Here is a 24,971-nt window from a genome sequence, read left to right on the forward strand (position 1 = left end):
TCGACCAAAAAAAGATGTCAGAAACCCTTTTCAGCTGTTGCATGGTTGGTCCACTGTGGAGGTGCGTCAGGAAGGACATCCAGCGTAAAACTTGTGCCAAACAACATGCAGATCTACTTCGGATTTGCTGTGGTGGACCCAAGTGCAACAGAGGAGCAGCTGAAGGGACTCTTAATTACTTTTTTGTGCTTTGTATTGATTTTAACATGGACATCTTTTGGGCTATTTTTAGCATCATGATTTTCTTTTACATTGAGTGAGTTAAATATGTCAACAAACGGTCAACACACACTCGCGCAACTGCCTCCAGGTGAAATTTTAACTCACACACTCTCTTGGTCAAACAACAATTATTTTTACAATAATTTACTAGGAGGTGGGGGTGGGTGCTCAATAAAATGTACTTATATTACCAAAAATTACTTGGTATCGGTGAATACTGGCACAATTCAAGCACAGAAAAGAGCACAAACTGCTTGGTCACCACACTGCGGGCACAGATTAACAATATGCTTAGCAAGTTCTGCAGAATGTACAACCCTCACATCATAATTATGGGTGTCTGGTGCCATGCCATCCGTGTGTGTGTGTGTGTGTGTGTGTGTGTATATATACGAGGTCTGTTAGAAAAGTATCGGACCTTTTTATTTTTTTGCTAAAACCTGATAGATTTGAATCACGTGTGCTTGCATGAGCAAACCTTCAACCTTCGTGCGCATGCGTGAATTTTTTAACGCCTGTCGATTGTGTCAGTTGCTGGTAAGCAGCCTTTGTGTGAGGACGTGTAGTGCTCTCGGCGGATTTTCATTGCAAGGAAAATGACGGAACGACTGGAGCAGCGCCGCATCACATTTTGCCAGAAACTGGGCGACAGCCAGGTGGAAACCATTTGGAAGATTCAGACAGCTTTCGGTGACTTTTCAGTCATGTGACTATCAAGAAATTGTGGAAGAGGTGAGCATGTCACAGCATGTCCTGTGAGACTTCAGCATGAAGGTGCTTTTGCTCCGCCGTTAGCAGCTTTGGCATGAAATTTCACTGTCACCCTTTTCATGGCCAAATCTTCTGTCATGTGCCGAAAAAGTGCTGATGTCCCATCTCTTTCCCTCAGTTTCTCGAATAGTCACACAACGGTCCTACGTCACCACAGCGTTCACTTTGGAATGATCTGGTCATTCAGCATGTTGATGGCCGACCGGAGTGTGGCTCGCTCTCCACCATTGTGCGGACGTCTTAAACCGGTTGTACCGCTCCTTAATCTGTGTGATGCCCATAGCCTCGTCACGAAGCCGTCGGAATCTTCCGAATGGTTCCACCTGGCTGTCGCCCAGTTTCTGGCAAAATTTGATGCAGTCGCGCTGCTCAACTCATTCCGCCATTTTCCTTGCAATGAAAATCCGACGAGAGCACTACACACGTCTCACACAAAGGCTGCTTGCCAGCAATGACGCAATCAACAGGCGTGAAAAATTTACGCATGCGCACGAAGGTTCAAGATTTGCTCATGCAAGCACACGTGATTCAAATCCATCAGGTTTTTGCAAAAAATAAAAAGGTCCGATACTTTTCTAACAAACCTCGCATATATACAGTGAGGCAAATACATTCAACAAAAATATAAACGCAACACTTTTGGTTTTGCATGAGATGAACTCAAGATCTAAAACTTTTTCCACATACACAATATCACCATTTCCCTCAAATATTGTTCACAAACCAGTCTAAATCTGTGATAGTGAGCACTTCTCCTTTGCTGAGATAATCATCCCACCTCACAGGTGTGCCATACCAAGATGCTGATTAGACACCATGATTAGTGCACAGGTGTGCCTTAGACTGTCCACAATAAAAGGCCACTCTGAAAGGTGCAGTTTTGTTTTATTGGGGGGGATACCAGTCAGTATCTGGTGTGACCACCATTTGCCTCATGCAGTGCAACACATCTCCTTCGCATAGAGTTGATCAGGTTGTCAATTGTGGCCTGTGGAATGTTGGTCCACTCCTCTTCAATGGCTGTGCGAAGTTGCTGGATATTGGCAGGAACTGGTACACGCTGTCGTATACGCCGGTCCAGAGCATCCCAAACATGCTCAATGGGTGACATGTCCGGTGAGTATGCCGGCCATGCAAGAACTGGGACATGCAACATGGGGCCGTGCATTATCCTGTTGCAACATGAGGTGATGTTCTTGGATGTATGGCACAACAATGGGCCTCAGGATCTCGTCACGGTATCTCTGTGCATTCAAAATGCCATCAATAAAATGCACCTGTGTTCTTCGTCCATAACAGACGCCTGCCCATACCATAACCCCACCGCCACCATGGGCCACTCGATCCACAACATTGACATCAGAAAACCGCTCACCCACACGACGCCACACACGCTGTCTGCCATCTGCCCTGGACAGTGTGAACCGGGATTCATCTGTGAAGAGAACACCTCTCCAACGTGCTAAACGCCAGCAAATGTGAGCATTTGCCCACTCAAGTCGGTTACAACGACGAAATGAAGTCAGGTCGAGACCCTGATGAGGACAACGAGCATGCAGATGAGCTTCCCTGAGACGGTTTCTGACAGTTTGTGCAGAAATTCTTTGGTTATGCAAACCGATTGTTTCAGCAGCTGTCTGAGTGGCTGGTCTCAGACGATCTTGGAGGTGAACATGCTGGATGTGGAGGTCCTGGGCTGGTGTGGTTACACGTGGTCTGCGGTTGTGAGGGTGGTTGGATGTACTGCCAAATTCTCTGAAACGCCTTTGGAGACGGCTTATGGTAGAGAAATGAACATTCAATACACGAGCAACAGCTCTGGTTGACATGCCAATTGCACGCTCCCTCAAATCTTGCGACATCTGTGGCATTGTGCTGTGTGATACAACTGCACCTTTCAGAGTGGCCTTTTATTGTGGGCAGTCTAAGGCACACCTGTGCACTAATCGTGGTGTCTAATCAGCATCTTGATATGGCACACCTGTGAGGTGGGATGGATTATCTCAGCAAGGAGAAGTGCTCACTATCACAGATTTAGACTTGTTTGTGAACAATATTTGAGGGAAATGGTGATATTGTGTATGTGGAAAAAGTTTTAGATCTTTGAGGTCATATCATACAAAATGGGAACAAAGCAAAAGTGTTGCGTTTATATTTTTGAGTGTAAGTATTTGTTCCACTGTCGATTTTGCAAGTTTTCCCACCTACAACGAATGGATAGGTCTGTAATTTTTATCGTAGATACCAGAAAATCACATTGTATGATTTTTAAATAATTAATTTGCATTTTATTGCATGAAAAAAGTATTTGATCACCTACCCACCTGCAACAATTCTAGCTCTCACAGACCTGTTAGTTTTTCTATTCTGCACTCTTTACCTGTATTAATTGCACCTGTTCACACACTCAATCAATCACACTCCAACCTATCCACCATGACCAAGACCAAAGAGCTGTCTAACGACACGTGGGACAAAACTGTAGACCTGCACAAGGCTGGGATGGCCTATTAGACAATAGGCAAGCAGCTTGGTGAGAAGGAAACAACAGTTGGCGTAATTATTAGAAAATGGAAGAAACACAAGAGGGCTATCAATCTTCTTCAGTCTGGGGCTTGTGGGGTAAGGATGTTTTCTGAGAAAGGGAGGACCTAATCAATGACCTGAAGAGAGATGGGACCACAGTCGCAAAGGCGACATTAGTAACACACTACGCCATCGTGATTTAAATTCCTGCAGGGCACACAAGGTCCCCCTGCTCACGCCAGCACATGTCCAGGCCTGTTTGATGTTCACCAGTGAGCATCTGGATGATCCAGAGGAGGCATAGGAGAGGGTCATTTGGTCAGATGAGACCAAAATAGAGCTTTTTGGTATCAACTCCTCTCGCCGTGTTTGTAGGATGACAACAACCCCAAGAGCACTGTCCCAGCATGAACCATGGGGTGGAAACATCATTTTGGGGGGTGCTTTTCTGCAAAGTGGACAGGACGACTGCACCGTATTGAAAGGAGGATGGATGGGGTCATGTATCATGAGATTTTGGCAAACAACCTCCTTCCCTCAGTAAGACCATTGAAGATGGGTCGTGACTGGGTCTTCCAGCATGACAATGACCCGAAACATACAGCCAGGGCAACTAAGGAGGGGCTCTGTAAGAATCATTTCAAGGTCCTGGAGTGGCCGAGCCAGTCTCCAGACCTGAACCCAATAGAAAATCTTTGGAGGGAGCTGAAACCTGAAAGATCTAGAGAAGATCTGTATGGAGGAGTGGACCAAAATCCCTGCTGCAGTGTGCAAACCTGGTTGAGAACTACAGGAACCTCTGTAACTGCAAACAAAGGTTTCTGTACCAAATATTAAGGTCTGTTTTTCTATTGCATCAAATACTTAACATGCAGTAAACATCCAAGTTAATTTGTTAAAAATCATGCAGTGTGAATTTGTTATGAATTTCTGAGCCATTAACATTCAAGATTAATTCAGAGGTAATCAAAGCATAGTCAGTCCTGGAGAAAAATGAATATTTTCTATCTAGCGGATGTTGAAGCCTCCACATAGTTTTTAAAGGATTGCGTGAACAGGTTTGAATTTATTTTGGATCTTCAGTTAAAATTAAATAATCATGATGTGCTTGTAGTGCAGTCTTTCAGCTTTAATTTAAGCTTTAATTTAATTTATTGATAACGAACATTTTCAAATCAATGATGAGGAAGAACTTGCTTCAAAATTGGAGTACATATAAGCCTTTGTTTGTCCAAATACCTATGAGCTCTGAAAATGAAAGGAATGTATGTAACAACTGCTGTCATTCCTAAATGGATAATGTGATATTTTTGTTCAATCTCCTTGTACGATGTTTTTATTTAATTGTGGTGTACAGAGACACAACCACAAAAGCAAAATCACTATCTCCTCACTCGGCCATTGGTTCACTGAGAAAAATTTGCTTTCAGATCTTACAGGAACGACGACTGAGAAATATTTATTTATTTATTTATTTATTTATTTATTATGAATTATTACATGAAAACCCTGGTTATTGAAAAGTTATGTAGAAGTCATCTTTCCAGTACTGGGTTCATGTTATTCTTCCAACTTTGTGCAGAATAAAATTTATTTCATCATCCAGGCCAAATAAATGTTACTTTATGTAACATGATTCCTGTTGTGCATATTTATATCCAATAAAATGGGAAATAAGTCCAGTAGAGGTAAACATAATATTCAAAAGGATGCTGACTAATCCAAAATTAGGATTGTATGACTATTTGTCCTCCCTCCTTATCCTTTGTTGAGAGTCTGTTGTGCAGAAACACAACCATTTTTTGGAAATGTAAACAAACACACTGTTGTAATGTCCAGTTGTGACAATATTTGACAAAATTCACCATAATGTTCCTCTTGTTTTGTGGAGTGTTAAACTACACAGACAAAAGCTCTTTTGCAACTTATGATGTTGCGCCGCCTCGGCCCTCAGAAATCTCTCTTGGTTGTTCAGATGGCATGCAATTTTTAAATTAAATACTTTCTGAAACACAAACAGTGGTGGGCACAGCTAACCAAAAAGTTAGCTTCGGTATCTGGTAATCGGCTAACTGAAAAGTTATGTTTTTTAACGCTAAACCAATAAACTGCCCTAAAAACGTATCGGAAGCTACAGATAATTGGTAACTTTAATTTTGCCTCCAATACGCTCTCAGCTACTAAGAAGCTGATTACGAGTTTAAACACCGCCAAAGGTTCTGATAGAACCAGCGGTGATCACAAACCCAAACAGCCAATGAGCCTTTGTGTGCTCTGCCCCCTGCTGTAGGAAAGCGTCATTTACCCTGACAGGATACAGTGGTCTAGCGATGAGGCAGAGGCCTTGAAATGGAAAGCAGGTTTGAATTATGGTTTTGCTTTAAAAATAAAATTATTCAGGATAAAATAACTACATTAATGTAAACTCTTAAAATGTACAAAGTGATATATAGCACATATCTGTTAACTTTAAAATAATGCACTAATTCTGAAGATTTGAACATTAACACACCGAAGGGATTATGGGTAAAGTAAGCCTCCGCTCATACTGATTAGTTGATTCATTCATTCTATGTAAAAACCAACACAAGTGAATCAGTGTAACGTGTTGGTTTTTACAGATAAATGTGCTTTTGTAAAATATGTCATTTTTTCATTTGTATAAAAAAAGAAAGAAATTTTCAAGATCCCGCTAAACAGCACCTATGCGCATGCATGATGACATCACAACTGTATCCGGTTTGGGAGACAAGGTTTCTTTCAATAACAAGAACTGTCAAAAAATGGAATTGGAATTGTGTGGTGGTAGGAATCGCCTTTTGAATGCTTGAATAATGATGTCAGTTATGACAATAATGATGTTACATCACACGGCCTGAATCACAATTTCGGCTTTTGGAAAAGCAATCTGGTCTTCTTCTGGCATTTTTACATAAAACAAACACAATAACGATGTCTCTAAACCCAGAGAATATATTCACGAGAGTTTTAGGCACAATATACAAAGAGTTTAATGCTGTTCGTGCGGAGCCTGATCAGAGTGTCTCAAATGCATTTCTCCTGTCGTGAACTTTTACGCATAATGCACTGCGCACACACCATGTTCACACTAAAACCTTCCAAATTAGTGCGTTACTTTAAAACTAAAACATATATCTGATATTTTCACTTTATAAAACTTCAGACGTAACGTTAATTTAAATAACTTGTCCGAAATTAGTTTGGTTAAAATTCTAACCTGACTTGGGTGCTTTTGCCAGCGTATTAGTATGGGGTCAAAAGAAATTCGTTTTTTTCCTTTTCTATGACCAGTTCTCCTTTGCCTGCAGAAATAGAGCAGTTTATTCTGGAACCAGCTCTTCTCTATTTGTTTCTACTACAAAAAACTACATCTGCAAAAATGTTAGCGGCCTAAAAATTATCGGACCAAAACTTATTGGAAGATAATTGGTCCAGTGATGGTTTTCATAGTTGTCTGAAAAGCTAATCTGATAATGAAAACATTATCTTCGATAATTAGTGGTTAGTGGATCTGTGCCTGCCACTGAACACAACTAATGCACAATAACTTTTTTGACAGATAAGTATTTTTTCACGCTACATTAAGTGTCTTTTGAGCTTAAGGACAAGTCAAAATGTAAACTGCTGAGTAAAATGAAATGAAATTTGGTAGTTTTCTCAAGTGTGGACTCGTGTGTTTATGTTGAAAGTTTATAGCCAGTGTTTCCTTCCCGCTTACTTAGCCGAGTTATTTGAAACTAACAAGGGGAAAAAATTCTGTGCTCTGAGAGACCTTTAAAATTAAAGCCTTGACATTATAAAGCTGGCTGAAAGTTGTAGAGATGTGTTTAACAACATGCTGTCAGTTTGTTTAATTTAAAGCGGGGCCATCTTGATCCTTCGTTTCTTTCTTATTTCAAGCGGCTAATAGTGTGTGGATTAAAGAACATCCAGAGTGCGGGTACAACCTGGTGAACTCTCCCCACCTGCGTCCAGCCTGGGTCTTAGACAGAGCTATCTGCCATTTAACCACCAGAATAATAAATGGACAGTACAAAGCTAAGGGACTTCCTGCTGACATCACCAGTGAGACCCATCTGAATGTAAGTATGCACACTGAATAAAGATCCATGTACAACACATGCACAGAATCTGGGTAAAGCGAGCGCATCACTGTTGGGATAAAATATGGTGCTATTCAGCTTACATTTGAGCTTGAACTAGGGTTGGGTATGACCTAAAATTAATATTGAGGTATTTTTCACTTTTTTGGACAATGGTTGTAATATATCACTCACACACGCACACACCCACCACCACCACCAATCCCTTGTTTGGAAGGAGTAGACTGTCCTGTCCCTTAATGTAAAATTCCAAAAATGCCTATTTTGATTATATGATGAGCACAGAGAATGTAAAATTTGAATTTGAAGACATGCATTCTCAACACTGTGTGTGTGTGTGTGTGTGTGTGTGTGTGTGTGTGTGTGTGTGTGTGGTGTGTGTGTGTGGTGTGTGTGTGTGTGTGTGTGTGTGTGTGTGTGTGTGTGTGTGTGTGTGTGTGTGTGTGTGTGTGTGTGGTGGGCGGGCGGGCGGGCGGGGTATGTTAATATTCTGATGTGAAATTAAAGCATTCATGGTGCATTTCTGTTACATATATCACAGAGGTCTCAAAAGAGCTCTTATGCCTCAGTGATGTCTATAGTAGAATGTTAAAACACTGAGACTTCAGAAATGTTTATCGTGAAACCACAAACATGAAAATGTAAAAGGAAGCTAAAAATAGGTTTCGCACAATATGATTCCTTCAAGCAAGAGTTGAGCCTATACTGTTTCCTTCAAATCTGCTCCTTCAAATTTGAAATCTACATGACAAATTGCATGAATCTGAGATTTTTACACTTTTATGTTGAAAAATCTATGGCTATGTTTAAGGGACATGACACGTTTTTTCGACATCCCAGTTAACAAGATATCATAAAAGTACTCATGATTGTAAGTCTCTGGGCACATATGCCCTAATAATTAGTGATCACTGATGTATTTTATTTCTCTCATTCTGAGTGCAAGTAGGAGCATTTCCGGAAAACATCTCACTCACTCGGCAATTTTAGGTATTTTTCAGAGTGTGACGTACATTTTAGAATGAGCAAAAATATCCAGATGACTGACGGACAGAGGGAAATGAACCTGCTCTGTCCCGAAGTGAAGCTTCTAGGCTTTCATTTGAAAGCGATGGCTCATATTTACAGAGGATTTACAGACAGGAGATGACACACTTCACCCCAAAACTCTTACTTTTTCAGAGTGTCAGATTTTGAAACCTAAATTGTGGTGACATACTGTTTGTGTGGATACTGGTTTACTGAAGCTGTGTACATAGATGTGGGCCATCTCCATGATGCAGTTTTTACAGACTGCCTGGACACAGAGATGGATTTTAAAAATGACTCATAACACGACATCACACTTACTCACACTGGGACGCTTCTAATAGTTATGTCACCTGTTGGAAACACACGAGTACTTTGTTTTCGTAAATCTCTGTAGCTGTTTGTTGCGAATACTGTATACTTTGAAACCTGTCACGCACAAAGTAATCCTGGTGGATCATCGGATGGTCACTAACAGCCTAAATCTAAATTGTTATGATTTCAGTGCGTCCTTTAATTACACTGGTCAAAAAAAAATTGTGTGGACTTTGAGAATTGAGTTAGAGTAATTTTGGAGTGCTGAAGCAGAATCTGAGTTCAGATTTCCTTTATCACATCATGTTTTTTGCAATCCACATGTTCCCTATTGATGGATGACGCAAAAGTTGCTCATTCACAAGTTTGACACCACTAATCATGCACAAAAGTTCCTTCAAAAGCACAATTTTAAACCAGGTTTGTGAAATGTGAACAAGAGTCGTAATATTGTTTATGGCGCTGAAGAGGTGTGTGAGACTGCAGCTTTTGCTTCAATGCTTGATACGAGAAATATGCTTTCATATTTCTCATATATCATATGTTTTCATAATGTGCACACTTTTCTGACAGAATTAAGAAAATACATTGTACATGGTTCTGTGAAAGTTGTTGCTTAATGTTCCCTTTCTCTTCAATGATGTAGAGTTTGAAAGACATCTTCTTGATAATTATGATGGCCTTGCTGTAAACGACTTTGTTATTCAACCCATTTGAACTTGATCGAGATGATGTAACTCATAGATTACAAGCTGATCCTGATATGAACTTTTTCTCTAATGTAAATAACCCTAATTCATGTGATTATTATGATGAACTCAACTTCAAACATCTTTTACAATCTTATCCTAATACTTATAAAACATTTTCAGCCTTACATTTAAATATTCGTAGTCTTCCAAAAAATTGAGAAATTGACACATTTTATATCCTCTTTGAATCATGAGTTTTCTGTAATTGCCTTTACAGAATTATGGCTGACTGAGTAGTGTAAAGACTGGCTTGTATGAACTGCCACTTTATAACGCTAGTCACTTTGTCAGACAGTCAAGGTCTGGAGGAGGATTCTCAATATTTGTACATAAAAATCTGGATTTTAATGTCCGATTTGATCTTATGAACTCAAGTGTTTAGAATCAATTTTCATAGAAATATTGTCCGATAGTAGAACAAAAAATCAATTTTTAAAACCAATTTTTAGATGGGACCATTTGGTCGGCAACACCGGTCCTTTATAAAACCTGTCTGGTCTTCCTTTACCAGTATTGGTAAAAGATTTTCTAAACAGGAGGCTAAAATTTTGGAGAGCAGCTTCCTATCCACATTTAAAAAGGCTATAGGCCTACAGGATGCGCAAGATTCAGGACACTTACCTTTCTTTAAAATTCAGAATATATGGGCCTCTTTCAGTGTCTGTGGGAATTCACTGATAATGAAAGAATGATTGAACATATCCAAAAGAGGTTCTACCTAAATATTTTGAAACCGTTGATAAAATTCACAAGAGAAGCGGCCAGGTCCTGACGACTTTCCATTTTGTATTGTCTTAATAGCTCTAATCACTTCGGTTTTAGTTATGGGGCCATTAAGGGCAGTCTTCTGCTCTTCTAACAAAATTGACAAATTAAGTTGACCAAAGAAATGATCCATTATTTGAAACTTGTTCAGAAGAATGTTTTTTGTAAAAATTCTTAAAACAGTCATTTATCAATTTATTATCATATACCGCGTGGCCTTCTTTATACATCCGTAATAGTTTGGGATTGTGCGCGTTTCTTAACATAATTGGACAGACGTTTACCCGCTTTATCTCCATGCTCATAAAACCTCTGTCTGGTATACTTCAATTTCTTCTCTGCATCCCCAGTAAGAAGATAATTTAGGACAGATCTAAGAATCGTGATTTCTTGCCACAATGATGGAGAAGGAGAAGCAATATATGCTTTTTTTTTTTAATCTGTCGGTTCACTCTCTAAATCTTTTGTTTCTTCTCTTCTGGCGCTTCTTTGTTGCAGAATACAAAATAATTAACCCTCTTGCATAAACCTTGCATGTTTCCCACAAAATAGAGGCGTTGCTGGCCGATGGAATATTAATTTTCAAAAATGCTTTGAATTCAATAAAAAAAATAGGATGAACATTTCTCATCTTTGAGAAAAGTATTAAGTCTCCAGTGACAAGACTGATGTAACGCTTTAAGATTTATGTCCATAATCACTCCAGCATGATCAGAAATAATTATACTTTTCATATCACAAGATAAAACTGAATGTAAGTCAGTTCTTGGTAAAAAAAAAAAAAAAAAAATAATAATAATAATAAATTCTGGTTTGGCACTTATGCAGTGCAGAAAAAAATGTATATTGTTTATCAGGAGGGTGGGTACACCTCCAAGCATCGATCAACAAAAACTCCTCACATAAAACAGAAGGTATATTAGCCTGGGGAGAAGGGGTCATGGTACTATGTGGAAATCTGTCAATAAGCAGATTTAATATTAAGTTAAAATCACCACCAACAATCACCGCCAGATAAGCCTATAACTTCTTCTGGGTTGTCTGGGTATCTTGGTGGCTTTCCTCATGCTTCTCCTTCTTGCATAGTCACTCAGGTTTTGAGAACTGTCCACTCCAAACAGATTTACCATAGAGTGCCATACTGTTTGTACAACCCCAATTCCAATGAAGTTTGGACATTGTGTGAAGTGTAAATAAAAACAGAATACAATGATTTGTAAATCCTCTTCAACCTATATTCAATTGAATACACCACAAAGACAAGATATCTAATGTTCAAACTGATAGACTTTTGTTTTTGTGCAAATATTTGCTCATTTTGAAATGTATTTCACATATTTCATGTAAATGAAGTCCAAGACTTATTCAGTGGCAGCTTTACCATCAGAGAGCCTCGTCTACAACTACCACAAAAGATTCTCAGCTGTCAATGATGTTAAAGGTGGCAATACAAGGTATTAAGAACAGGGGTATGTAAACGTTGATCAGGGTTATTCACTCAACCACTAGCCATGAGAGATTTTTTTTTGTGTGTGTGTGTTATCATTCATATTTTCTGAAAAATGGCCAAAAAACCTAAAATTCTGCCAGGGTATATAAACTTTTGCTTGGCTCTGCCTCCGGCAGACACTGCTTTCTCAGGCCCCACAAACTCGCTCTCGAGCCCCCTCGGCGCATCCAACTTTCCCGTCCATTACCCAGTTAATCTGGGCACTGTGTTGGGCCGCTGTTTGCTTATTAAACTAAGTGCCATTGCCGCTAGTGTAAGTATGCAATGGTACAAAACGTACATGGAACCAAAATTGCACAGTAAGTGGAACAAAATTTGCACACAATGGAAAATGGGATGAATGATCCATATCACATGATATACAAACCACCAATCAAATGACAAGGTTCTATTTAGGCATTGTATAATACCCATTTACAGCTGGGTGGACTGAGACAATGCCCTTGGATAAATTTAGTTTAAGGACACAGATGGGTAACTTGGCCAGGAATCAAACCCTGGCCAACATATTGGCTCCTTATCCAACTGATCTAGCTTCCTCAAAGTGATAACAAACACAGAACAGACTCTGGTATGCTTGAGCTACAAATACTTGAAGCACAGTATAACTGTAAATAGTCTGATTAAACACCATCCTGAGCTCTCAAAAGACTCGTCATTGCTAAATATCAAATTGTTTTAAATATTATGCTGACGAGGACAAAGTTAGATAGAGAAAGCGAAATAATTTTGCTGTTCCTCTCTCGTGTGTGAATGTGTGTTAGGCCATCCGTACTGTGTTCTGGACAGATGTTTTTCCTCATCTCAAGCTGTGGGAGTTCTACCAGGTCAAAGTGGACAGTACTGTGGAGCAGTTCAGAACCCTACTACAAAACGGTATGTCCATCCATCCATTTTCGATACTCAGTTACTCCAATTAAGGGTCACAGAGAGGGCTGGAGCCTATCACAGCAGTCATAGGGTCTGAGGTGGGGTACCCGCTGGAGTACACGCCACTTCGTAACAGGCACACATATAGACAAACAAACACTTACACACCCACACGCACACCTATGGACAATTTGAAGTTTCCATTTCACCTAACCTACATTTCTTTGGATGTAAGAGGAAACCAGAGCACCCGGAGAAAACCCACGCAAACACAGGGAGAAAATGCAAACTCCACACAGAAAGGCCATAGTTGGGAATTGATCCCATGACCTTCTTGCTGTGAGATGCTAACCACGAAGCCACTGTGCTGCTATATATAAAACCGGTGGAACCCAGATCTTAGGGGGATAGAGGAAATATAAGTGTTATGTGCTAAAGCAACATATGCAATCCCTTGTTGTGAAGTCTTCAAACGGTACGTTGATTTGTAAATTTTTAAACAGCTTGTGGATTATGTTTGCAGCACTTAAAAAATATCTTAGAAGAGCACTAATCACAGTGAAAAGCTTCATCAGACTCTAAGAGCTCAATAATAATTCCATGCAGATGAGAAAAAACTGACAACATAATTTCAGTTCAATTTAAATGTATTTAGTTTATATAGTGCCAAATCACAACAAAGCTGCCTCTAGCACTTCACACAAGTAAGGTCTAACCTTACCAGCCCCTAGAGCAAGCACACAGGTGACAGTGGTAGGGAAAAACTCCCTCTGATGATATTGAGGAAGAAACCTCAAACAGACCAGACTCATAGGGATGACCCACTACTTAGGTCATTGTACCAAAAATGTTTACAATACAGAACACAACACAACAACAATTGATGAGAGTCCACGCAGGCATCCAGTCCACCATCGGCAGGGGGTCATCGAGCCACTCGTTGGATCTGTTCATGCAGCAGAGTCTGCTCCACGTCCATTCCAGAAATCATCTAATCCAGCACGTGGATTCATCCACATGTCGGACAGAGAGGAAAACAAAACAGAATCAGTCGGCCAGAAAAACTACACTTAATGGATAATTTGTCGGCTACTAGCCCCAAGCTTCACTAACAGACCCAGAGACCTGCTCTGTTTACTAATGAAATGAATTTAAAAGGGTAGGAAGCATAATACCATACTATGCCAGTATGTTAGCCATACAAAAGGGAGAATAAATGTCTTAAGTCTGGACTTGAAAGCCTGTACAGAATCTGACTGTTTTATTGATGCATGGAGATCATTCCACGAAACGGGCACGATAAGAGAAGGCTCTGTGGCCCGGAGTCTTTTTATTCACCCTAGGGATACAAAGTAACCTTGTGCCCTAAAAACATAGAGCCTGGGCCGGTACGTAGGGCTTGACAAGGTCAGCTAAGTAGGGAGGTGATTAATAGCAGAACCTTTAAATCTGATCTCACAGACAGGAAGCCAGTGAAGAGACATCAAAATGGGTGTAATGTGGTCACACTTTTTGCTTCATGTTAAGAGTCTGGCAGCAGCATTTTTAGCTAATTGGAGACCCCTAATGCTGGTCCGCAGTAAACCAGAAAATAAAACATTGCAGTAGTCCAATCTAGAAGAAACAAATGCCTGGATCATGGTCTCTGGATCAGCCATAGACAGGATAGGACAAATCTTCGCTATGTTTCACAGGTGGAAGAAAGCAGTCCTCATAATATCCCTAATGTGGAGGTCAAAGGGCAACGTAGGATCAAAAATCACCCCAAGGTTCCTTACTTTGTTAGTATGATGTATGACACACAAGCCGAGGCTAAGCGTTAGGTCAGTGGTGTCCAAACTATTCCAAAAAGGGCTGAGAGGGTACAGGTTTTCTTTGCAGCCACTGACTCTAGCAGGTGATTTCACTGATGAACTCATCCCTCCTGCTCAAAGTGATGTTAATCAGTGAAATCACCTGCTGGAGTCAGTGGCTGCAAAGAAAACCTGTACCCTCTCAGCCTTTCTGGAATAGTTTGGACACCACTGCGTTAGGTGGTCAAATTGATGCCACTGTTTTCGCTGCACCAAGGACCATCATTTCAGTCTTCTCTGAGTTCAAAAGAACGAAATTGCTAGACATCCAGCTTTTCACTGATGCATTGCAATCCTTTAAGAATTTTAATCCGTTTGAGATTACCAGCAGTTATCGGCATGTATAACTGAGTATCATCAGCATAGCAATGAAAGGTAATCCTAAAATGCCACAATATGTGCCCAAGGGATGGTGTATAAAGGGAGAAAAGCAAGGGGCCTCAGACAGACCCCTGTGGAACCCCAAATTTTATGTCACTAAGGTTAGAGGTAGTGTTGTTGTACAAGACACAGTGAGAATGACTGGTCAGGTATGATTTTAACCATCCAAGGCACTCCCAGTAATCCTGAAATGATTCTCTAGCCTATTGAGTAGAATATGATGATCCATGGTATCAAATGCAGCACTGAGATCTAACAGCACCAGAACCGTAGTGATGTCCGAATCCATTGCAAGCAGAAGATCATTCACCACTTTAGTGATAGCTGTCTCAGTGGAATATGTTCTAAAAGCAGACTGCAGCAGCTCAAAGAGATTATTCTCAATAAGGTGGTCCATGAGCGGCTGAGAAACAACTTTTTCCAGAATTTTAGAACAAAATGATAGATTTGATATTGGCTTATAATTTTTCAATATAATAGAAAAAGATTAGATTTCTTAAGTAATAGTTTAATCACTGCAGAGTTGAAACATTTAGGAACAGTTCCCGAAGGTAATGATATATTGATCATTTCAAGCACAACAGTTTTGTTGATAAAGGATTGAATAACCAGGTTGTGCTTTTTATAGATGCTACAAGTTTCATCAGCACACCTAGTGAGATACTATCAAATTCTGTAAATCTGGGTAATACCTCAGTGATGGCACCCACATTGATATTACAGGGTAGTGGCTGGATTAAGGAATGCTGGGATATAGTTAATGTAATGCCATTTAGGTTTCTTCTTGAAGTATTCTAAAAAAACATAAATGACTGAACAGAGTAGATGAACTTTTACAGACTGGATATTGTGTCACAACTTTGTAGAAGAACCTTGCGTACATTTTTAGGTGTTAAGTCAAATGTTTCCCCTTTTTTCTTGGACGGCAGGCTTACTTCTGGTTCTGAACATTCTTTCCAATTAAAGAATTTCCACACCAGCATCAGCTGTCAAGGCCTTTATTTGTGATGGGACAAAACTGTCACTAATTCTGAACTTAGTAGGTGATCAGGGCACCAGCAGGGATGAGCCAACATTAAAGATAAGACTTGAACACAAATTTGTTATCAGGGAGTTGATGTGAAATGACAAATATCAGAAATGCAGTATTTGACATGGGCCTTAATTTAGTTTGTGACTGTGAGACACCAGTTGTAGCACAAGCTAAACCCTAATGGCCTGATTTACTAAAGGTTTGCCAGTGTAAAAATGTACGCAAATCCCATTGCACTCACATATTCAACTGAATGTTGATTTGCTAACAATGTGCAACAAGGATTGTGTCTGTCACATGTGCAAAATAGCACATGTTGTCAGTTTCATGCATTTTCAGACTCAGACTCACTTTTATTGTCACTCGACCCTTACAGGCAGAACGAAATGCAGTTTCTCCAGGTCTTGGTGTAGTTAACTGGGACAATTTGTTTTAACCTAACCTATTGTATAAACTTTTGCAATATAAACTTTTGCAATGTACAATATGCGCACCCCTGTGGCCATGGAATATATATTCAAGGCACAGGGTCGGCAGCAGCGTTAGAGTATAAAGAAGGTGGCAATGTGCATGTAGTGCAATGTTCACAGTTTGGTGGTGGATGTTGAACTGTTCAACAGTCTGACAGCATTCGGGTAGAAGCTGTTTTTCAGTCTGGACGTTTTTGCACAGCCTCCTTCCAGAGGGAAGGGGTATGAACAGATTGTGTGCAGGGTGCATGGAGTCTTGGAGGATGCAGGTGGTTTTGTCTCTACATCTGGAGATGTAGATGTCCCCAATGGGTGGTAAGCTGCATCCAATGGTCCTCTGTGCAGACTTCACCACCCGCTGCAGCGCTTTCTTCTCCGCCACCATACCACACAGGGAGGCAGCAGGAGATGACATGACACGTTCCACTGCACAGCTGTAGAAGGCCCTGAGGACTTCGGTGTTCAGTCCGGCCTTTCCCAATTTCCTCAAAAAATAGAGACATTGGTGGGCTTTCTTGATGACAGACGTGGTGTTGGTGTGCCAGGTGAGAATGTTGGGGAGGTGGACTCCAAGATACCTGATGGAGGAGACGATCTCCACCGCAGCTCCGTTGATGTAGAGGGGGAGGGGTGGTGGGGGCTGACCTGCGGAAGTCAACAACTATCTCCTTGGTCTGCTGGGTGTTGAGGATGAGGTTGTCGCCGCACCACCATGCCAGGTTTGCCACTTCTCACCTGCACGCTGTCTCATCCCCTTGGCTAATGAGTCCAATCACTGCTGGATCATCTGCAAACTTAACAACAAGATTATTCTTGTGCTGGGCTCTGCAGTCGAAGGTCATCAATGTGTACAGCAGTGGACTGAGCACACAACCCTGGGGTGAGCCAGTGTTCAGGATGATGGTGGAGGATGAGGTGATGTTGATCCTGACACTCTATGGCCTCCCAGTCAGGAAGTCCAGTCTCCAGTTGCACAGTGGTGAGGGGGCTCCTAGTTCAGCCAGCTTGGAAACCCGTTTCTGCAGGATGATGGTGTTGAACGCAGAAGTGAAGTCCAGGAACAGCAGCCTTGCATAGGAGTCCTTGTTCTCTGTGTGGGAGAGTGCCTGATGCACCACGGTGGAGATGGCATCAGCTGTGGACCGGTTTTGCCTGTACGCGTACTGGTGCTCATCTACAGTCACATCGATGGTCTGCTTCAGGCGCCTCATCACCAGCCTCTCAAAGCACTTTGTGGTGATGGGGGTGAGTGCAACTGGCCTGTAGTTGTTGAGGCAGGATGGTGCAGAGGTCTTTGGCACAGGGATTATCCTTAATGTCTGGTCTTTGGCACAGGGATTATCCTTAATGTCTTGAGGCACGGCGGAACTCTGGCTTGGGACAGAGAAGTGTTGAATATATCCGCCAGAACCTCAGACAGCTGGTGTGCACAGTCTTTAAGGACCCTCCCTGGTATTCCGTCAGGGCCCGTGGCCTTTCGGGGGTTGATCCTCTGCAGCACGTTCCACACCTCAGCTGTAGTGATGTTGCTGACTGGGGGGTCTTTGGGGGAGGGAGGGACTCGGTAGGGGTGGTGGTGTTGGACACCTCAAAACGCGCATAAAAGGCATTCAGAGTGTCCGGGAGCACTGGGTCTGCAGAGCACTGTGCTACATTGTTTTTGTAGCCTGTAATGTATTTGATGCCCCTCCACATGTCCCGTGGGTCATTGGATTGGAGGTGGCCTTGAACCTTGAGGGCATATGTGGACTTAGCTCTTTTTATTCCCGCTGACAGGTTCCTTCTGGCTGCTCTGAGTGCTGTTGCATCACTGTCTTTGAATGCAGCATCACGAATTTTCAGCAGGGAGCGCACCTTTCCGGTCAACCAGGGTTTCTGGTTTGGCCTGATGGTGATGGTCTTGGAGGTGGTCACATTGTCTATGCAGCTCCAGATGTAGCAGTGCACAGTCGATGAGTATTCCTCCAGGTCCGCATTGCTCCCTGTTGTTGCAGCCACTCTGAACATTTGCCAGTCGGTGGTCTGAAAGCAGTCTTGAAGCATGGACACAGCACCAGTTGGCCACACAGAGATGATCTTTGTGATGGTGTCCCTGCTTTTCGACACTGGACAGTAAGCAGGAAGCATGAGGAGTGAGATGTGGTCTGAGGCGCCTAGATGGGGGCTAGGGGCTGCTCTGTAAGCTCCATGTATATTTGTATACACTTTGTCCAGCATGTTTTCCCCTTGTGTGACGATGTTTACATGCTGGTGGAATTTGGGGAGAATATCTTGCAGGTTTCCGTGGTTGAAGTCCCCTGTTACTACATACAGCGCATCTGGATGTTTATTTTGATGCAAGCTGATGGAGTTATGTAGCTGCTTCAGAGCGTCATTAGCATTAGCTCATGGGGGACGTAGACGGCCACAGTAAACACTGCTGTAAATTCCCATGGCATATAGTGAGGGCGGCATTTTACTGTAAGATATTCTACAGCTTCAGAAGTGTCTTTCCACCTCAGAACAGTTTGTGCACCAACCTTTGTTAATGTAGATGCACAGCCCTGCTCTTCTGGTTTTACCGGAGTGCTGCTGGTCTCTGTCCGCACGGAAGAGTATCCGCTCGTGTAGCTTAAAGTTAGAGTCCAGCATGTTGTTGAGCCACTTGGCATAGTGAAAATGCAATTTGAGGTTTAACCACATGAGTGCACAACATTATAAGAGGGAACATTCAAATCAATGAGGTTTGCACAAGCTGCATAATTTATTAAGGTCAACGGGTGCTGGTGGCGTCTGGATTTTGTGAGTTTCAAGCCTTGGCATTAATTGCACCTGTTCCAGCACAGAAGCTGCGCAGAATTTAATAAATAAATAAATCGTTAATTTAAACATCTGGTATATATAATTTTAGTTCATACTTATTTTCTTAAGAATAAATTTCATTATATAATGCCTAAATAGGTCCTTTTATCATTTGATTTGTGGTTTGTATGCCACGTGATTAGAGATGGGTACCTTTCACTTTTGAACCAATACCTGGTACCTGGGAATTGATACCGGTATGCAACGGTACCAATTTTCAGTACTTTTATGTGTTGTTTGAAGTAAAACAAATCTGTTAACCTGCGTTTACTGTAGTGTTTCATCGTTCCTTGTGCAGTTTTTTTTTTTTTTTTAAGAACACAAGCATATCAACGTTTTCAGGCAAGAGCCGAGCCCGCTCCACACTAACTGTGTCCCCTGCTGTGGAGAAGGAGTTGACAAGGCTTGAACATAGAGATACTGGCCAGTGTTGGTATGTGATCCCTCTTCTGCCACCACCTCAAGAGGGGATGGACTGAGCTGAGGACTGCTGGGATGCTCTTGTAGATCTGTAGCTCATTCTTGGCCTTTTCAGCTAATGATGGTGCACTGGTTTCTGCTTCAGTCTGTAAAAGCAGTGCGTGGTCCTCCACCTCAAAAAGTTCTCCAAGAGCTGACAGTTTTCTCTTCACACTGTACGGCTTTTGGGCAGCTATGTTCAGGGTTTCAGCAAAACACCCCATCTTCATAACATCCATTTTCTTCACAGCTTCATCCATGTTGGCAGTGTTTCAACAGTAATGGCAACCACTTTGGACTTCACCTCAAAGTCATCTAGGATGCTGTCTATTTCTTCAGCTACAACAGCCCCTGTCTGGGAGACATATACTGCTCTTGTATGGAGCAGCGCTGCCTCCACAACATAGTGGACAGTGACTGTGATGTAGTAATCTTGAGCCACACTACACCATGCATCTGCAGTCAGTGCAAGATGATCTGCTGCTTTCAGCTCCTGCTTCACATTAACCTTTTCAACATTATAACAAGCTAGTATTAATGTGTTGCAAAGATCCTTTCTGTTGGATTGGGGGGGTGGGGTGGGGGGGGGGGGTGCTTTGGATTCAGGGCATTCGTCATCTCCAGATTACATAACAATAAAATAATAAACATAACTGCTTTTTCACCAGCTTGATCTATCACACGTACTATACATTATCACTCATTTTATGCAGTAATAATTTACCTAAACCATGGTCTGTCAACGGTTGAAAAGGGCAACATTCCTTTGACCACATATGCAGTCACTGCCCTGTGACGTGCATCTACCCTCTGATGGGAAAAGGCTGTCTCTTTGGCTTTTGTAAAGGGAGTCACAGTTGCAGCTCTCACTTTAATTTTAGGCCGGGTTGACAACAGGTCCAACTGCGATGGACCGGTATGAAAACAAACATTTGCATACAACCCCAATTGCAGTGAAGTTGGGACGTTGTGTGATATAAACAGAATACAATGCTTTGCAAATCCTCTTCAACCTATATTCAATTGAATACACCACAAAGACAAGATATTTAATGTTCAAACTGATAAACATTGTTTTTGTGAAAATATTTGCTCATTTTGCAGCACGTTTCAAAAAAGCTGGGACAGTGGTATGTTTCTAATCCAGCGTGCTGGAAAGGAGGGTTCCGTTGATGCAGACGTTTTGGTGTGCCACTGCTTGCAGAAACTATCTTCTAAAAGTGAGGGTAAAGAAATTACCTGATAATTATGCACACCTTAATGTCGGAGGTTAATCACTTTAGACCACACCCTCCGTCATTACACAAATACATGTGATTTGAGAATGCTCAAATCAAATAAGCATTCAGGTTTATATAGTGTGTAGTTGGAAAATACTCGTATGCTTAGAAATGATAAGGTCAGAATACTTACTTGCCAAATTGTGTGCATGTCTGTATATATTTCTGTCAGTTGTAATGCTTTGGTAATGATATCATTTGTGTCTGTTTTAGGCATCAAGACAGGCTACAGTAAAACAGAGGGAAAGAAGGGCCTTAAAATTATCCAAGATCCGAATTACCGTCGCTATGGCAACACAGTTGACATGGACTCTGCTCTGGAGACATTTTCACCTCACAGGTCTGACTTTAAACTTCCAGTACTTACTGTTCAACATTTTTCACGTCACAGATTTGATTTTGTTGTAAGATTAAATAGTATAATTTTTAAATTAGGGGCTGATATGGTTTGTATGGTGATGTTTGCGTCTGTAGCTCCTCCCCTCAGCACATAGACGAGTGCTGCTCTTTGCTGAAAAAGAGACTTAACGAGCTCAATGACGAGCAATACCACATCGTGTACCAACATCAGGAACAGGTAAGCATCTGCACAATTCATCAAGATTAATTCGGTGGAATGTGACTACTCTGGACACATGCATTGTTGAGAGTGCACATGTCATTTCAGTGCTATGTAAAAATCTAAGAGAAAGTACATCTTCATCAGCTGTATACATGAAGATAAAATGTGAGAAGGAATTAAAACTTGGAAGAACTGATAAATAGTTGAATATGTGTAAAATCAATATAACACAACAAGTTCAAAGATATGCAGTGACTTTGGATGTCCAAATCTAATCTGCTTCTTTATTACTCCAAAAATAAAAAGCTCATTCACACCTTCCATGTTGCAGGATGTGTGGGAAGAACCACACACCCATTTTTGGGAATGTAACAAAAATTGCATTTCTCTTGGAAAAAAATAAATACCTACCAAATTTAAGGTTATGTACCTTGTACAGTATTATAACCCCAATTCCAATGAAGTTGGGACATTGTGTGAAATCTAAATAAAAACAGAATGCAATGATTTGCAATTCCACTTCAACTTATATTCAATTGAATAAAACACAAAGACAAGATATTTAATGCTGAAACTGATAAACTTTGTTTTTTGCAAATATTTGCTCATTTTGAAATGGATGCCTGCAACACATTTCAAAAAAGCTGGGACAGTGGTATGTTTACCACTGTGCTACATCACCTTTCCTTCTAGCAACACTCAGTAAGTATTTGGGAACTGATGCTGGATTGGCATACGTATATTGGCCAAACAAAATGTCAACTTAAATTACGGATAGCTGAACATAAAACAGCAATCCGTACTCAGAATCTAACTTATGCTATGGCAAGGCACTATAAACAGGCCGGTCATGGCTCCCCAGCATCCTTAAAACTTTGGGGGATTGAGAGAATCACAGCTCCACCCAGAGGTGGTGATATTAAAAAAAACTCTTATGTAGAGAAGCATTTTGGATTTACACTTTAGGCACCTTGGAACCTTTTGGTCTGAATGAAGAACTAAAATTTACTTGTTTTCTCTAATATCTGTTTTTTATTCTGGTTTTAGTCATGTTTGTTTTGGGACAGTGTGTTTCCAATCATGAATTGATTACTAATTGAGTGAGTGTTGTCTGACGGATGGTCATGCTCCTTTGGAAGCATTAGGACACCTGCTTCTTATTAGTATTTAAGCTGTACCATCGTTGTCTTTGCAGGACTCTGAGGAATATGTGACTCTCACGTCGAAACGTTAGTCCCGCTGTATATTTTTGTTTTCAGCACCTTATTAAACTTTCCGGCACTTATTTCTGTGTTGCACCAGTTATTTTTCTCTTTTACAAATTAGTCCTGTCTGGTTGCACCAGATTTGCTATACAGACGCACGGTGAACTCTTCTCCTTTTTTGTTCATTAAGTATGTTGTCTTTGTGGGGTATTCAATTGAATATAGGTTAAAGAGGAATTGTAAATCATTGTTTTCTGTTTGTATTTACATTTTACACAACGTCCCAACTTCATTGGAATTGGGGTGAAACAACCTTTAGTTCATCACTGTGGCTGAGCAATCATTTAGCTTAAATGCAGCATATATGAATGGGTACATAATTATTATGATTGAATGAGTAAATGAAGTATAAAAGAATATAATTCAGACAATAATAAATGTAGAATCCTTTAACGAGTCAGCTAAGACACACATTCTTTCAGTCTTGTGGCTGGTTTCACTCCCACATCACACAGATAACAGTTGATACAGTTCATTTCACAAGAAGCAGAAACTTAACTCAGACTACTTTTGATTACATTGAATATCATGTAAGCAGGCAATGATTAATTAAATAAATGGTAACAACTCATAAAATCCCCATCAGTTTTTATCAGAGCAGCGGTTCATTGAGTGATTTACTGATTTACTGATGACCCTTTAAAGGTTTTGACCAAGGACATTGTCGATTTTGTAAAGACAATCATTGATGATTACTGTAAGAATTTGTAAACAAATGTGTGAATTCAGTTTTATTTCTGCAGCCCAAAATCACAATAATAAATTAGTGGTCTTTCAATAAAGTGTGTCCTTGGATGTCACATTGATTTTAAAAAATGTCTACATGTGCGATATCACAGTCAAAAACAGAACATGAGTGGAAAAAATTTTAATGTGGGACAGCTTGTCAGGGAAGACTACTTTAGCTTGCAGGTTTCTCCCAGAAGGTCGCATCATGGAGATGCCGTCTCATGATTCCTCTATTTAAAGACTAATAACTAAAATTATAGTGGCGTCAGAGAGTTTTTATTATGACTTAAATTTAAAAAAAAAAGTTTACTGGCATATATTTGACCCAATATCTTCTGCTTTCTCTTCAAAGTATCAGTACTCCCAAGAACGTTTTGGCTGTAAATGCCAAACAGTTTGTGGATTATTGCACTAGAATAAGTTTGTCCACAGTGTCAAACAGAAATTCTGGATTGTGTTTACTTTTTGTAATTACATCAACATAACCCCTGTTTGCAGTGGGTAGCTCATGTTTGTACTCCAGCCAGCCGTCATGCCAGGCAAGATGAAAAAAATTCAAATTTAGAGCTGAGCTTTTCCTCTGCCACAATAGAGTTGACAGGAAATAATCAAGATGTGTTTATAATTTCGACCAGCATATGCGGGCCATAAGTTGTTGGTAAGTTATGCAATTGTTTGACACACATTTCTTGTAAGTTACTCATAAGTTGAAATATGCCCATTGATTGGCTGAAGAGCTGAAAGCTGCAGTCCTCATGCAAACAGTTCAGACTGTTTCAAATATTAAAACCATTCACACACGGAGTAAATATAAAGTCTTAGTCTTACCTGTTCATTTCAGTCAGATTCATTGCCACAGCTCAATGAACACTTATCCACATAAAGCATCTTGATTTTGAAAAATGACGTCTGAAAATACTTTAATTCCTTGTTGTGGCTGAAGAAACCTAGCATTTTATAAGAAGACCCTGGTGCGTTTCTCAGCCTGAACCAGAGAACACCGGCGCTTTGTGCCACAACCAGAAAACTGACTTATTTTAAAAGTTGAAAGAGACACAAGCGCCTCATGCTTTCACTTCAGCATTTACCACAGGCATCTCTCGATTCTTCAGCATTCTGCATGCAATGAAATTAAATACCATGATCCACCAAGACAAAAATGTAATTAAAATTACTCTGGCCTCCGTGTGGTGGAGAGAGGCTGTGCGAAAGTG

General features: G+C 40.8%; 1 protein-coding gene across 1 annotated transcript in view; it reads left to right on the forward strand.

Annotated features, from left to right (window-relative positions):
- Positions 1 to 24,971, forward strand: part of LOC117521439 (glycogen debranching enzyme-like) — a 211,854-nt gene that overhangs the window by 32,184 nt on the left and 154,699 nt on the right. Inside the window, 4 exon segments of the mRNA XM_034182736.1 lie at positions 7,441 to 7,622; positions 12,779 to 12,890; positions 21,415 to 21,541; positions 21,676 to 21,778. Of these exon segments, the coding sequence (XP_034038627.1) occupies positions 7,441 to 7,622; positions 12,779 to 12,890; positions 21,415 to 21,541; positions 21,676 to 21,778 (524 nt within the window).

Source organism: Thalassophryne amazonica, chromosome 12 (assembly GCF_902500255.1).
Source record: "Thalassophryne amazonica chromosome 12, fThaAma1.1, whole genome shotgun sequence".
NCBI classification, from domain to species: Eukaryota; Metazoa; Chordata; class Actinopteri; order Batrachoidiformes; family Batrachoididae; genus Thalassophryne; species Thalassophryne amazonica.